The 14424-nt window shown below is 37.4% G+C and overlaps 3 protein-coding genes across 4 annotated transcripts; 2 read left to right on the top strand and 1 right to left on the bottom strand.

The window, feature by feature from the left end:
* Positions 1-1720: 1720 nt before the first annotated feature.
* LOC106329089 (vacuolar protein sorting-associated protein 29) lies at positions 1721-3197 on the top strand. The gene is made up of 3 exons (XM_013767679.1): positions 1721-2024; positions 2289-2426; positions 2751-3197. The coding sequence occupies exons 1-3, from the start codon at positions 1893-1895 to the stop codon at positions 3051-3053; spliced, it is 573 nt and encodes a 190-aa protein (XP_013623133.1). The 5' UTR covers positions 1721-1892; the 3' UTR covers positions 3054-3197.
* A 953-nt stretch (positions 3198-4150) lies between these two features.
* On the top strand, positions 4151-10503 carry LOC106334858. Of its 2 annotated transcripts, none has more exons than XM_013773241.1 (14): positions 4151-4373; positions 4815-5516; positions 5931-6122; positions 6216-6524; positions 7039-7115; positions 7188-8300; positions 8408-8549; positions 8643-8799; positions 8879-9042; positions 9147-9229; positions 9502-9601; positions 9862-9923; positions 10048-10207; positions 10293-10503. In XM_013773241.1, the coding sequence occupies exons 1-14, from the start codon at positions 4224-4226 to the stop codon at positions 10464-10466; spliced, it is 3585 nt and encodes a 1194-aa protein (XP_013628695.1). In that variant the 5' UTR covers positions 4151-4223; the 3' UTR covers positions 10467-10503. The 2 variants fall into 2 exon arrangements, with proteins under 2 accessions (XP_013628695.1, XP_013628694.1); XM_013773240.1 differs by having other exon boundaries at positions 5931-6128.
* LOC106334859 (aldose 1-epimerase) lies at positions 10432-13273 on the bottom strand. The gene is made up of 5 exons (XM_013773242.1): positions 12981-13273; positions 12843-12892; positions 11758-11881; positions 11581-11679; positions 10432-11196 (listed from the first exon to the last, which is right to left on the bottom strand). Exons 1-5 carry the CDS (start codon positions 13165-13167, stop codon positions 10577-10579), a joined length of 1080 nt encoding a protein of 359 aa, XP_013628696.1. The 5' UTR covers positions 13168-13273; the 3' UTR covers positions 10432-10576.
* Positions 13274-14424: the final 1151 nt, after the last annotated feature.

The following is a 14424-nucleotide window of genomic DNA, read 5'->3' as shown; positions in this document are numbered from 1 at the left end:
CCTGGTAAAGTGGTATGTGCAGGCTTTGATCTTGAAGTTCCAGCCATGTTTTTCTTTGAAGTTCGCTATGGCACCACCAGTATGAGGAGGAGGAAACGCGCAGAAGTCAAGAATCCTCGACTTCAGACTCCAATCACTATCTATGTAATGCGCCGTCAAACACAGATACCCTTTCAACCGTAAGAGCTCTCCACAAGTCTGTCGTCAAGCAAATCCTTCCTGGAATCCCTTTTAACTTTTGTCTGAGTTTCAGCTTCTCCCTCTCATATATCTTCAAACAGTCGCTAGCAGCTGTATTTCTGCACCAGAACTCGACAGTTGGATTCAAATAATGCCATGCTTCCCTGATTCTTCGATACTCAACAAAGGAGTAAGGCAAGTTGTGCTCAATCAAGGCTACTGCAATCATCTCACGGAAGACAATCTGGTCTATGTTCCTACCAGTACAAGGTGTGCCAGGGACAGGATTCAAGCTACAGACTTTCATATGACGCAAAAGACCTGTGGTTCCACTCCTACGCAGGTTTAACTGGTAGTTTCGCTTGCAGAATTTGCATTGGACGTCATTTGAACCATCCGGATACTTATCTCCTATTATACTAAAGTGCTTCCAACATTTAGAAGTTCTGCGTTTACCTCCTCTTTTGACGCAGTTTTCAGCTGTGCTCATGAGAGAATCCTCCACAGCTATGGCTTCATCATCATCTCCATCTGAGTTCTGATCCATTAGCTCGTCCCCACTCATGTAGTCTTCATCGTTCAAGTTCAATGTATCTTCGTTATCCATCCTGAAACAAGAAAAATCATTCAGTTTTAGTAAGAACAAGAGTAGTTAAATCATTCAGTCTTAGTAAGAACAAGAGTAGTTAAATCATTCAGTCGGTGTGTTTAACAGATGCGAGGTGTTTGTATCGAGTAATGGAGAAACAGAGAAACTGGCTTCAGGATTGATAGAACCATTCGCGAATCATCAGAACAACAGAACATATCAGTCTTAGATCAGAAGCAATCAAATCATATTGCAAATTGAGACCAAACAAACAAGGATAATGCCATTGAGAACCTTACAGTCTAGTGAGAAGCTTAGAGTCTAATGATGCAGAAGAACAGATCGACAAACAGAGAGCTCTTTTGTTCAGTCAAGCGTTGGAGCTGAGAGCAGGAGAGGAAGAAGAAGCGAGGCAGAGGAACCTGAAAACCCATCTCAAATGTAGATCAGAAGCAGACCCATCAAACCCATCTCAAATAAGTTGAATCAAAAACTCAAACGAAACCTATCATACCAGACGAGAGAGGGAGACGGTCGGAGACGGCGACGAACGAAACAGATAAGGACGGCGACGGACGAGACGAAGAGGGACGGCGACGGACGAGACGGAGAGGGGCGGCGACGGACGAGACGGAGAGGGAATCGCCTTCGAAGTCTCGAAGAGAATCGCCTTCGGGAGAGAGAGAATCATAAAGTTTCGAAGAGAATCACTTTTTTTCCCAAATCAATTTTGTTTTGACACCCTAGATTTTTTTGTTCATTGGACGGTCCGTGACCATAAAGCCCAAACCCGATAATGACCATTTTTTAAATGGTTTCCCGAATTATTCCCAATCAAAACCCATGGAAAAATGGGTTTATCCATATTAGACCCATTTTATATATGGACACGGGTTACCATTGGACGGCCCGACCATTTGACACCTCTACGTACGACGTCGTTTGGGTATAGTTTCGACAAACAAGAGAGGAGCCGATCATCAGAAGGAGAAGGGATCTTCCTTTTGCGATCTCTGAGATTCCTCCGAACCAAATCTCGTAATTTCGATCGCCCCTGAAGCTAGATCTTCTTCGATTCGCGCTGTCATCAACTTTAAGGGAATCTCCAGATTTTAATCGGGAAATGGTGCTGGTTCTGGCATTGGGGGATCTCCATGTACCACATAGAGCGGCGGATCTGCCTCCAAAATTCAAATCGATGCTTGTTCCCGGAAAGATTCAACACATCATCTGCACTGGCAATCTCTGCATCAAAGTAGGGCTTTTTTTCTCTTCTGTGCATTATCAGGAGAATCATTCTTGTTTGATGTAAAACTTTCTGGGATACTTACATATGAAAGGATTCAGAAGCTAGAACAAACTCTATGTGATCTTTATTTTCATCTACTCGTTTAGTATATGAGAATTCAATGGATATTTCTTTTAGTTTGGGAGTGCTAACTGCTAAAGCTTATGGTCTTTTCTGGTTCATGTTTGTGGTGGGTTAAGCTTAGCATCTTTTTTTTACTGTTTTGCTTAGGAAATCCACGACTACTTGAAGACTATATGCCCTGATTTGCATATAGTTCGTGGGGAGTTTGACGAAGATGCACGCTACCCTGAGACCAAAACCTTGACCATCGGCCAGTTCAAGCTTGGACTCTGCCACGGCCACCAGGTTCACTTCTTTTCCTACTCACTAGCGTTTTATGATGAGCTTCACAAGTTAGACGCTACCATGAATGAGAATAATCCTTTTGCCTTGTTGATGTTTGGATGATAATGTAATCCTTCGTTAACAATTATTATTTTGCTTTTTGTCTACATTCCTTAATCTGCACTTACCTTTTCTAGTTCTGAATTAAACCTGCGTTTGGAGAATTGTTAACGGAGGATTTGAAATGCTTCGTCACTGTTTATTTTCTGTTTCAAGGTTTTAGACTAAATTATTAAGGAGATATGCCTTCCCTCCTTTAACTTTGTTCCTCTATTTGCTGTACAGGTGATCCCATGGGGTGATCTTGATTCACTTGCCATGCTTCAGAGACAACTCGACGTGGACATACTTGTAACAGGCCACACCCACCAGTTCACCGCCTACAAACACGAGGGAGGAGTCGTGATTAACCCTGGCTCTGCAACCGGAGCTTATAGTAGCATAAACCAAGATGTTAACCCGAGCTTTGTTCTTATGGATATCGATGGTCTTCGAGTTGTGGTCTATGTCTATGAGCTCGTCGACGGAGAGGTTAAGGTCGACAAGATCGATTTCAAGAAGACCTCCACTTCCAGCTCTGCTCCTTAGCGGCCTGAACCCCTGTTTTTTATGTTTTCGTTTGGAATCACTCGTCAAATTTGGAACTTTCTTTAGCTTGCTTGTGAAAATAATATTCAAAGATTTGGAAATTGGACCACTGATAACAATGTTTTGCAAGTCACTTGAAGTTGATAGACTTGGTTAATCTGTGTACAGAGTAGTTATACTTGTTCTTTCAATCCTGATTAGAATATAATATTGACTGTTGATAAAAAAAAAAGAAGAATATAAATAACCTCATCATCATATTTTGAAATCTCTATATACAGTTGTTAACAGAGAGTTCATGTAACATTAGCTAAAAGCTGTTGGTAAGATATAATATTGTTCTCTAGAAATTATGATCGAGCCATACACACACAATTTAGAATCTGAAAACCGGAAAATCAGTAACCCACACGACTATGATCTAACATATTTTTCTAATTACGTGCGCCATTGCACAGCACTATCCACAGATGCATAGCAGGAATTCACCAAAATTAGTTCAAGTATCCCACAGTGTCACATTTCCATATAATAAGTGCTAATTAAGATCACGAGAACCTTGTCAAACCAATCATAACTTTTGTTTAATCTTAAAGATACGAGGTAAGTCATCTTTGCTTATTCAACTGACTGATCCATGATTGGTCTAATAGGTAACAATTTGAAGTATCAAAATTTTAAAAGTTCAGAGGAATTATGTCTACTTTTTGGCAGTCTTTTGAATCGCCATCTTCGAACTTTCCATTTTTCAAAAGCAAGTTAAAAATGATAGAAAAGACCTCTTTCCTATTAAATTGTTTTCCTTCTTCGGAGTGGTTGCTTTGTTTCGAAAATTTATGGGTTAATTTGATCCATTTTCATGGAACAGTCAAATCCCTATCTAAAGTAATCCAAACTCATTTACTGTAATCCAAATCTGAAAACTAATTTAACCTTTTTTTTTTCTTGGTCTTTGATGGCATGTTATTTCTTTTGTGAGCAATTGGGCTTGTGAACGGGCTGATATCAAACGAAAAGACCCATTGGGCCATATCTTGATAGTCTTTCGCTTTTTGGCGACGAAGAGGCTCTTTTCAAAATCCTCTTCCTACCTTTTTTCCCGTGGGAGATGTGACCACACACAATCTGACCCTTTCAGTGTTTCTGCTTGATATTGTTAACTGTTCGATAATGGCGGTTGTGACGAGCCTCGATTCGCTTCTGGAGAAGCTCAAAGTGGAGGATCCGTACCTTACACCGCGAAATTGGGAATCCTTACATTCTGAGAACGGCCGATTTCCTCCAACTCGTGCTTCTACTTCGTCTTCTTCCTCTGTCTGTGTAAGTTTAGTGCCTCAACGATTGTTTAAAGCTTTTCATGTGTGGTAAGAGGAACTTGCATCATTTCGCTCTTGTGTGAATATCTTTTTGGATCGAAAACCTAAAAAAAAAGGGATTTGGTAAAATGTCAATTATCTCGAGGTGACGATATTGATTTGGTTTGTGAATTCAGTAAAGGGATAGTGTGTCATTTGCTAATGCTCGATATAGACTATGAGTTGGGGCCGAATCATTTCTCTGGGGAAGATTATGATGTGTAGGTGTCCTGAGATTATGTTAATAATGGCAACTTGTTATTGAAAGTAACAAAATATCTCTACTTCTTAAACGATGGATGTATATAGTCCTCTCTTAGTCTAGCTCTTGCTATGAAATAGCGTGTTGGTGTTATCAAGTGATAGAAGTTTGTATATTTAGTTACATTTTTGTTTCTTGTAACAGGAATCAAGCTTGGTTAGGTTGGCGTTGACTGCTCTGCAAGGTGTCGAGTCGTCTCTTATTAGCATCGAGAAGCTCTCTTCTGTGTTATGCTCTGACCCAGCTGACAGGACCACCCACACAATTCCGAGCCTGTGGCATCGGTTGTCAAGCACGGATGCGTTGGGACAGATTCTTAGAAACATAGGCTGCTTTGGTTCTTTGGTTTTTCTTCTCCATAAGTTTGTAGACTATTTCACAAGCGTGAGGTTGGATGAGGAAACAGCTGTTCAGGGACAGGGGAGCTATAAAGTGGGTGAAAATGAAGAAGCCAGTAATAAGAGCTGCTACACTCTTGTTAATCAGGCTTTTGCTATTGCTGTTAGAAAGGTCCTACAAGGCTATATATCTGGACTGGATACTTTGTGCGCATCAATAGAACTGAGGCGTGCTTCGAACATTGTTGATGGGTCTGAAAATGGTTCCTCTTGGCGTGGCTGCCTTACGAATGTTGTTCATCCAAAGATAACATTATTGGAAGTTTTTCTCCATACTAGACACTTACGAACACAGATTGAAGCTCTTGCGAGCGTATGTGGTTTGTATGATGTATCCCTATCTTATTGTGGCTCTCCTTGGGAATGTTTGATTACTGAAGCAACCGTGCGATTTCATGGGTTCTACAGAGGAAGCGACCTGCTTACTTACTTGTATTCACAACTTAAGGTCAGGCTAAAATAAATTCCTACTGTAGTAATCATTCTCTTCGTTTTTTTTTTTTTTTTTTGTTTTCTTTCCTGTTGCACATAGTTATCAGCTAATGTAGCCTAGAGGCACCTTCTGTCTCAGTTATTTCTCATTTACATTTCAGTGATGGAAGGGTTGCGTCATTAAATTTTGCATCTCTGTACTCTCAAAGGCTAGCAATACTCATGGTTTTACAGTTTTAAAGAAATCTGAAAGACATTATAGAATTCTATGATCCTTTTGATGATTGACCTTTCAAGTTATGCTTAAACTAGGTGATATAGCTTGATGAGTGTGGAATTCACACTTGGTTAAACTATTATAGTTAGCCAGGAGTTTGTGCAATTTAAATATTTTCTTCTGACTATCTTTTCCCAATATATTTCGTTGAAGGTTGCTGATCCTGCTCACAGTGCTATGCTTAAATTTTTGTTCCTAAAAGCTTGTGAGCCATATTGCGAGTTTATAAGATCTTGGATATTTAAAGCCGAACTTAACGATCCTCATAAAGAGTTCATTATGGATTGCGCCAGTGAATCGACATCATTTTCTTGGAATAAGCCTGGCATCTCCCCACTGAAGAAGGTCAGGGTAATACTCTATTCTCGTTTTTGGGCATCTTTGATTTTAGTACCTTTAAACCATTGATAGCAGATTGGTTTCATTTCTGCACTCTAGGAGCAAGAAGTAGGGCTTCTTCCATGTTTCTTGGATGGCTTCTTGGTACCTATACTGAGGGCCGGTCAACAGCTCCAAGTAATTACAAAACTTCTTGAACTGTGTAATCCTGCATGTGGACACAGAACTTTCGCAGATCTTCTTCCCTGTTGGACATATTATTCCTCTACTAGTCTACTGGACCCATCTCCAATAACTTTCAATAAATTGCATATAGAAGTGATGATGCAGAAAAGAAAGGACTACTACAGAAGATTGCAAAAAAAACTTGGTGATCCTTCAAAAAAGTTTGAACTGTTCCTTGGACAGGTATCCTGCTTCTTTTGATTATTATTTACCAATTATTAGCTTTTGCTCTTATTTCCAAAGCTATAGTCTTTTGGTTGATGTGTCATTGTGCTCTCATTGCTATGCTAGCTCTGACTTTACTCGTTTTATTGGTCATATGTGGTTTTACTCGGTCGTGAATCAATTTTACCTAGGTAATTTGGTATCTGACTACTACTTCAGTTTAATTATTCTCTGTAATGTGGTGTAGTTCTTTATTATGAGTATTGTATATTCCGAACGAGATTTTTCTACTACACTATAAAACTATGATATCAAAATCATTATCAAGAGGAGTCTCTCTGATATAGTAGGCAACTGTCTAATTTAAATAAGACCTTGTGTTGCATATACGTGCAGATCTTAAATGCATGCTACATCATTAGCGTCACTTTGCGTCTCATTCTAGCATCAGTTTTGCATTTGAAGCTATCGAGCAATTATTTCTGCACAATTTTTTTTTTTTGTTTTATCTAGTATTGACATTTTAATTTAGGTTCCTGGAGCAATATCTTTGCCAATATCTTGTCGTGACGCACTAATTCCTTCAACAGTGGCAATGGACTTGACCAGGTAATCTTCCTGATTATATGTATCATATACCCCCAGCCTGCGTGAACTGATGACATTTTCTTGGAGTTTCAGGGATCAGAATGGTTCAGATTCAGATGACCAGAAAACAGAAGACAGATGGTTTTCAGAGATAGATGTGTCATGCTCATCTGAATGTTCATCGACAAGGGACTCTTCAGAAGCATCCGATGTTGGACTCCTTGATTCACAAAGTACATTGATGGGACCTTCACAAAATTATTTATCGGCTCTACGTTTCTCTGTTGCCTCCGATAGAAATTGTAATCAGAATTTGGTTCAGCATAGTGAAACGGGTTTTATAGACAATAATTTGGTGAGGAAGGCTGAGAAGGCAGATACTCATCGCCAGTGGATGGACACTGAGCCAGAAGAGTCAGGTGAAGTATGTGAGGATGAGAAATCTGGTGGGCCTCTTTCTATTAAGTCATGGCCCCTTGGTGGACTACCTAGGAATCCATTTTGTGTTGATAAGTACGCGGAAGATAACAGAGAATATCCACGAAGTGATTCAGGAGCTAAGATGGAACAAAGACACTTAATGAATACTGATGATAGCATTAGCACGCTGTTATTAAATAATATTCCCATGGGCGGTAGTTATTCGAAGCAGGAGAGAAACCATGATATGCTGAAAAACTGTTCCTCAACAAAATTGTGGAAAGACACAAAGGTAAGCTACCCTTACGAGGTGCTCAGCATGAACCCTGTTCTGAGATGTGATTTCCTGGACAAGCATGGAAACATAAACAGGAGGGACCAGGGGAAATTATTGCCTTTGTTTGATTTCTCTGTGGTGGATAACCCTTCCAAAACATGTGTTGCCAGGATACCTGTAGGATTCCCTGTTGATTTTCACGTGGAATCCCACAGTTCTCTGACTGCTAGAAAGTGTCTTTCCCATGCCAACCAAGAATGTTTGATAAATAGGTTTGATGTTGACGACCCTAAAGTTTCTAGCAGTCATTTATCTTCGGGTTTGCGAGGTTGTGTTGAAGAAAAAAAATCAAATGCAGTTGGTGGAAGTAGATGGGAGGGTATGCTTCTCAAATCAAATAAACCTGAAACGAGTGCATTTAGTGATCGCAGAGAGAACACCTCTGGCTCATTTGAATTGCCGCTTGATTTTGTTATAGACAAGTGTCTACTGCAGGAAATACTTCTTCAGTATCCTTCTCGATGATTTATAATTCAACATTTGGCAGCATTTTAGGGGTGTTTTTCTCATGATAACATGACTATTCATATATCAAATTTCTCTTAACAGACAAAAGATATAACTTTGTCAGTAAGCTAGCTATCAAGTTGCTCGAAGAAGGATTTGGCTTGCAAGAACATCTCCTAGCTCTACGCAGATATCACTTTATGGAACTAGCAGACTGGGCTGATGTATTTGTTGTGTCCCTATGGCATCATGTAAGTCTTGGTTACAATCTGTTTTATTGTGATGAATTTTTTTAACATCTATAGATAATATATATATACATATTTTCTCTTATGGATTTCCAGAAAGGGCTTGTTACGGAGGCAGATAAGAGAATAGCAGAAATCCAAGGGTTTCTAGAATCTTCACTTCAGAGATCATCATGTGAACGAGACATTTGTAAGGACAGGTTGTTTTTGTACAGAAGACAAGGCTCAGTGCATCTTCCGCCATCAACCATTGGTATGGTCTTCCACATCGCAAATTTATTCATTATGTCTGCTGAACTGTTAATCTGATACTGATGTGTGCAAATTTGCAGGAGTGCGTTCTTTTGATTTCCTAGGGTTGGGGTATCGAGTTGACTGGCCAATCAGTATGATTTTAACATGTGATGCGCTGAAAGCATATGCTGATGTATTTAGCTTTCTTGTTCAATTGAAACTAGCAGCCTATGTATTAACTGACGTCTGGTGTTCACTGAAGGTATAGGTTCGGCTTTGTTGATAAGCTGCTTGTGACATTTCTTGTAGTACCACTATTCGTCTTCTTGGATTTTGATGGCACAGTGACCTGTACCGTCCTTTCAGGATATACGACATACGATGCATGAGAATAAAGAGGGGATAGCGAAGCAAGAACTCCGATGGTTAAAGATGTTGATGAAACTAAGGTAAAGTTATATATAAAAGCTTCATATTTACATAATGTCTTGGTGACTCATTGAGCAAGGTATCCATATGTCTTCTGGCGCATGACCATTTATAAAAGTAACAGAAAGCATTGATTTCATTATATGCAGTACTTTTGAAAATGCTAAATATCTTGTGATAAACATCTCTATTTTCTTCATCATTATGCTTGTATGATACGCAATATTTTCTGAGATGATGGAGTCTCTATGTTCTCCCTTGGTATCTTTGACACCTTTCTTTATTGTTCCAGGCACCAGATCAACCATTTTGTATCAACACTACAGCAATATGTACATTCGGAATTGTCTCACGTATCATGGGCCAAGTTACTTCATTCCCTGAAGCATAAGGTGGGGACATATGTACACTTTACAGTTTATTTGATTAAAATAGAAAAAATTTTCTGGCCTGCTGAAATGTTAGGTTACCTAAAATTAGGATTCTTTCTTTCAAGCGAACTTCTGTCACTATAGCTTTATTGGTACCGGTTTGACATCATCGCTTATCTACCCTAAAACCAAAGTGCATAGTGCAACCTTTAATTGCGACTTCAGTGGAGGTTTCTGCTTTTATTGGTTTCCTGCATTAAGATTTTTTGTTTTTTTTTCAGGTCAAGGATATGATGGATCTTGAGTCTGTGCATATGGGTTATCTAAGTAAAGCTCTGCGCATGTAAGTCTTGTTTTTACTATCAGGTTCAAAAGTGTCGTGCCAGTGTAATTTAACTGACCTCATCTGATGCTCTTTGGAAATACAATCATATATAATATAACTGAACGTAATCAAACGCTTGCAGATGTTTTCTATCTGATGAAACCCGAGTCATATCAAACACCATAGAGAACATCTTACAATGCGTACTGGACTTCCGGTCTTGTCTTGCCGGAGGCATTCAAAATACAGCTCGAGTTCCAAATGATTCATGGACAAAAACGCTAGGCATAAACACATCTCAGGTAAAAGAAGAAGATATTATCAGATACGCTGTCCAGTTTTGTTGCTTGAGCTTGAGCTTATTATATTCATATTAACATTGAACAGGTGATAGTGGTGAAGCAGAAGTTTGAGAAAGAGTTGAAGGATCTGCATTTGTGTCACCTGAAATCACCAGAACACGAGAGGTCTGGCCTCTCTCGCTTCTGGGACTGCCTCAATTTCAACCTCTTCTATTCAGATATCATTCATGATTCTAACAGCTTCACTCTTGTTCCTTAGAAACCAATGAATGACACGCTTAACATTCAAATTATTACTCATCGGGAACAATAAACCTTTAAACCCAAACCAAGCCGACCTTGTGAACGCAATATACAAAACAAAAGGAATCAATGAGCAGTGAACCTAAAGAGCATAACATGCAAGTAGCTCTCTCCAGGGTTCACAATCTGCGACGGAAAATTCTTGTGGTTCACGGAATCGGGGAACCCTTGCGTTTCCAGACACAACCCTGCGTACTTCTTATAAACCGCGTTCCCTTTCCCGACAACACTTGTCAGCAGATTACTCGTGTAGAACTGAACACCTGGCTGGTTCGTCCACAGCTCCATCTTCCTCCCGGTCACTTTCTCCGACACGACAGCGGCTTTCCTCAGATGCTTCCCCACAATCCCGTCGATGACGTAGTTGATGTCGTAGCCGCCGGGTAACTCGTGGATCCGGCTTCCGATCTCGCGGGGCTCCAGGAAGTCGTAAGGAGTTCCTTCGATTGAGGTGATTTCGCCGGTGGGGATGAGTTCTTCGTCGACCGGAGTGATTTTTTTGGCGAGAAGCTGGATTTTGTGGGAGAGGATGTCGCCGGAGTTGTGGCCGTGGAGGTTCCAGTATGTGTGGAGGGCTAAGTTGATCGGTGTGGGTTTGTTGAGTGGCTTTGCTTCCATTTTCAAAGCTAGTTTGTTTTCTCCGATCAACATGTACGTCACTTTCACCGTCACATTCCCGGGGAAACCTGCCAAATTTAATTTTTATAGTTCTATTAAAGTCTCTGCCAATAATTTATAGTTCTATGAATGACAGCATGAAAGTCTGTGCCAATAAATTCATTCTTTCCACTGTTAAATATATTCAGTTAACTTAAACCACCCAAGGATTAATACATTTTGGATTAATCTCCCAAAAATGTAAATATGTACCTTCGGTTATCTATTTTGCTTTCGAAAAATAAGATATTTTTATTGTCTTAAGTTGAAAAAAGCAATATAACCCAACATTTCCCAGTATTTTAATTCCCGCTTTATTAATTTCATTAAAATATGTTTTGAAGAATCATTAATTTCATAAGTTGATGACACGATCTATGTATTTTTAAAGTTATAAATATAGATCGTATTACCCTCTTCACCGTCGAAACTGTGGTATATGAAAGTGATGTGGCTTGTGGGAACGTAGTTTTCGACTGACCAAGTCACATCGCCGAATCCCTTTGTACCACCTGAAATAACCATAAATAACATTTTTTTATCTGATTGAAAAGAAATATTTCAAAAATAATCAACTGAAAAAGGGGTACCATGAAGGGTGTTATGGCCTTCGTTGGGATCGGTCTTGTACAATTGACCATTTAATTCGAACTTAGCACCTCCAATTCTATTAGCGACTCTTCCCACAATTGCCCCAAAATAAGTTGTATCATTCTAATATAAAAAAAAAGGACAATGGGTTGAATATACTCAATTAAGATCCAAATTAGCTGAATGCCCATGATTATAGATAACTCAAAAAAGAATAACCTTTTGACACTGTGCAGACGAAAATATATCGAAAACATGTAACTCTAGATCTATCAGCTAAATATTTACATAGCAGATAACAATCTACATACCAACTAACATATCAGCTAATAATTTCAGTATCAGCTAACAATCTGTGTATCAAACAAATGTATCGACTAACAAATTATATATCAGTTAATGAAACTATTAACAATTAATTAGTTATCTATCAAATAGCCTCAAATCTATTTGTAACAGCTAACACTCCACGTATCGATTAAGAATCCACTAAAATCTAAATAATAGCAGTTAAGTAATAAAATACCTACCAACGTATATATTATCTAAATTGTGATTCGAAATTGGAAACATTGGAATTAGGGTGAGAAAATAAGATTAGCATTATGAGTGTCAAAAGAATCAGAATAAAAAAATAAAAATTTATGTTGAATTAGAAGATGATTTGAAGAATTTGTACCAGAGATAAAGAGATTAAAACAAAGAAAAGAGAGAAGAAACAGATCTAGAGATAAGGGTATTATAGTCATAAAAAATATTTTAAAAAAAACAAGGGTATATGGCAAATTATATGAATTTTTTGGTGTATCCACGTCAATTACTCTAAAAAAATCCAAAAAGAAATAAAGTATAAAGTATTGTCGTTTCTTCGAACAAAATAACACCACAAGTGTGGACTCACCACTAGTGAGATTATAATATAAAGTAAATTAAAAAACGATCGTTTTTAATAAATGAAGACATTGAAGGACGTGACGATAAGTAAGGTGCTTTTGAGCCGAACATCCAGTTCTATTCTATCCAAACCGCATATATGTTTTTTACCAAAAAGTTATAACATGAAAAAAATAATAAAAGATATTACCTTGTAAGCATCAACAGTATCAAATCCAAGAACAACATCATCTTGCTTTTCTGAATCACATTAGAAGAAAAACAAAATCAGATCTAAATCAGAAAATGGGAAGAGAAGAGAGAAGATTTGGGAGAGAGAGAAAGAGACCATGTCTGTCTGGGAGAAGAAGAGAGGTCATAACAGCGCCATAGTTAGTGAATGTAACAGACAACTTTCCTCTGGTGAGCTTATAGGTTTTGATCTGTTTAGAGACACTGTAGTTAACAAAACATGACAACAACAACACCAATACAGTCAGGCCCACAACGTGCAAAGACAATTGCTTGTTCGCCATTTTCTCCAGATCGATTAAAATTGATGAGTGAGAGAGTAATGCGAGAGAAATGGAGAGAGAGAGAGAGAAACTGAAAGTTTGGATTTTTCTCCTTGTACTGTGTGTATGTATTTGTATCCTATTTATAATTTTATACTAGCCTGTAAATGAGAGAGATGAGATTATTATCCGAGACTTTTCAAAAAATTTGGTTGTAATTTCAATTTGTTAGAAGATATTTTAGTTGACTTTTATATTTTGGGATTTATTTCTTAAACCTTATTTCTCTTATATATATTATCGTAAATAGGTTCAAAACTCACCACTGTGTTCCTTGGAAAGTTATCAACTCACAAAACTTTCTCAGACACAACATCCTAAGTGAAATTGGTAAATATCTTATACTTGAAGAAACCTCTCAGTTTAAAGAAAAATTTAAAATAAAAATGAATATATATTTTGTTTTTAGTTATACTATATTTTGGCGATTTTTTTAAAGGTGTATATTCGACTATGTTTTGTTTTACTTTTCTTTTGAGTTGGATATACCATGCGTAAATGCATTCACGGACTTGTGGTACACGCTTTTTTCTTTCAATGGATAAATTTCTTGAAATTGATTTGTTACTAAATATTCTTTTTGAAAGTATATCGTAAGTCGTAACTAATATTTCTAGTTTCTTTTAATGGAAACCAATTTGTAAATCAAATCTGTAAGCATCTACAAGCAGTTTACCCCTAAGTACGTGGTCTCATTATTTACTTTTTGTTCTTAGAAAATAGAAGAATTGAGATAATAATTATATTTTGATTTAGAGTCTGGAAGTGGTTAAGGCAATAAGAAAATAGAGAATTGAGAAAATATAACATATTGAGGTGATGATTGTTTCAATAGTTTTTAGTTTTAGTTTTTGGTTTTTAGATTTTAGCTTTTGGTTTTTAGATTTTGGTTTTTGGTTTTCAGCTTTTGGTTTTCAGCTTTTGGTTTTTGATTTTTGGTTTTTAGATTTAGATTTTGGTTTTTGTATTTGCTGTATTTTTAAAAAAATTTCAAAAATTAACTAATACATTACTTTAAAATAATATAATAAAATAGAAATAAATATTTAGATTTTACAATTGAAATTTATCAAAATGCTGTGATTATTATTTTAAAATAAAATACAATAACCTATTTTAATTATTATATTTTTATAAAAAATATATTATAGTAAAATATAAATCATAATATATATATAAAATTACACAAAAATAAAAATATTAAATTTTGAAACTACT

The sequence above is a fragment of the Brassica oleracea genome, chromosome C3 (genome assembly GCF_000695525.1).
Source record: "Brassica oleracea var. oleracea cultivar TO1000 chromosome C3, BOL, whole genome shotgun sequence".
Taxonomy (NCBI): Eukaryota; Viridiplantae; Streptophyta; class Magnoliopsida; order Brassicales; family Brassicaceae; genus Brassica; species Brassica oleracea.
Note: the sequence above shows the minus strand (reverse complement) of the source record. Positions and strands in the feature narration are given on the sequence as shown.

Excerpts from the sequence above, each read along its gene's own strand:
- LOC106329089 (XM_013767679.1), top strand. The coding sequence starts at position 1,893 with ATGGTGCTGGTTCTGGCATTGGGGGATCTCCATGTACCACATAGAGCG. Across the intron at positions 2,025-2,288 it reads CTGGCAATCTCTGCATCAAA|GAAATCCACGACTACTTGAA; the intron begins GTAGGGCTTTTT and ends TGTTTTGCTTAG. Across the intron at positions 2,427-2,750 it reads GACTCTGCCACGGCCACCAG|GTGATCCCATGGGGTGATCT; the intron begins GTTCACTTCTTT and ends TTTGCTGTACAG.
- LOC106334858 (XM_013773240.1), top strand. The coding sequence starts at position 4,224 with ATGGCGGTTGTGACGAGCCTCGATTCGCTTCTGGAGAAGCTCAAAGTG. Across the intron at positions 9,924-10,047 it reads CTAAGTAAAGCTCTGCGCAT|ATGTTTTCTATCTGATGAAA; the intron begins GTAAGTCTTGTT and ends AAACGCTTGCAG. Across the intron at positions 10,208-10,292 it reads TAGGCATAAACACATCTCAG|GTGATAGTGGTGAAGCAGAA; the intron begins GTAAAAGAAGAA and ends AACATTGAACAG.
- LOC106334859 (XM_013773242.1), bottom strand. The coding sequence starts at position 13,167 with ATGGCGAACAAGCAATTGTCTTTGCACGTTGTGGGCCTGACTGTATTG. Across the intron at positions 11,882-12,842 it reads ATACTGTTGATGCTTACAAG|AATGATACAACTTATTTTGG; the intron begins GTAATATCTTTT and ends TTTTTATATTAG. Across the intron at positions 11,197-11,580 it reads CAGTTTCGACGGTGAAGAGG|GTTTCCCCGGGAATGTGACG; the intron begins GTAATACGATCT and ends TAAATTTGGCAG.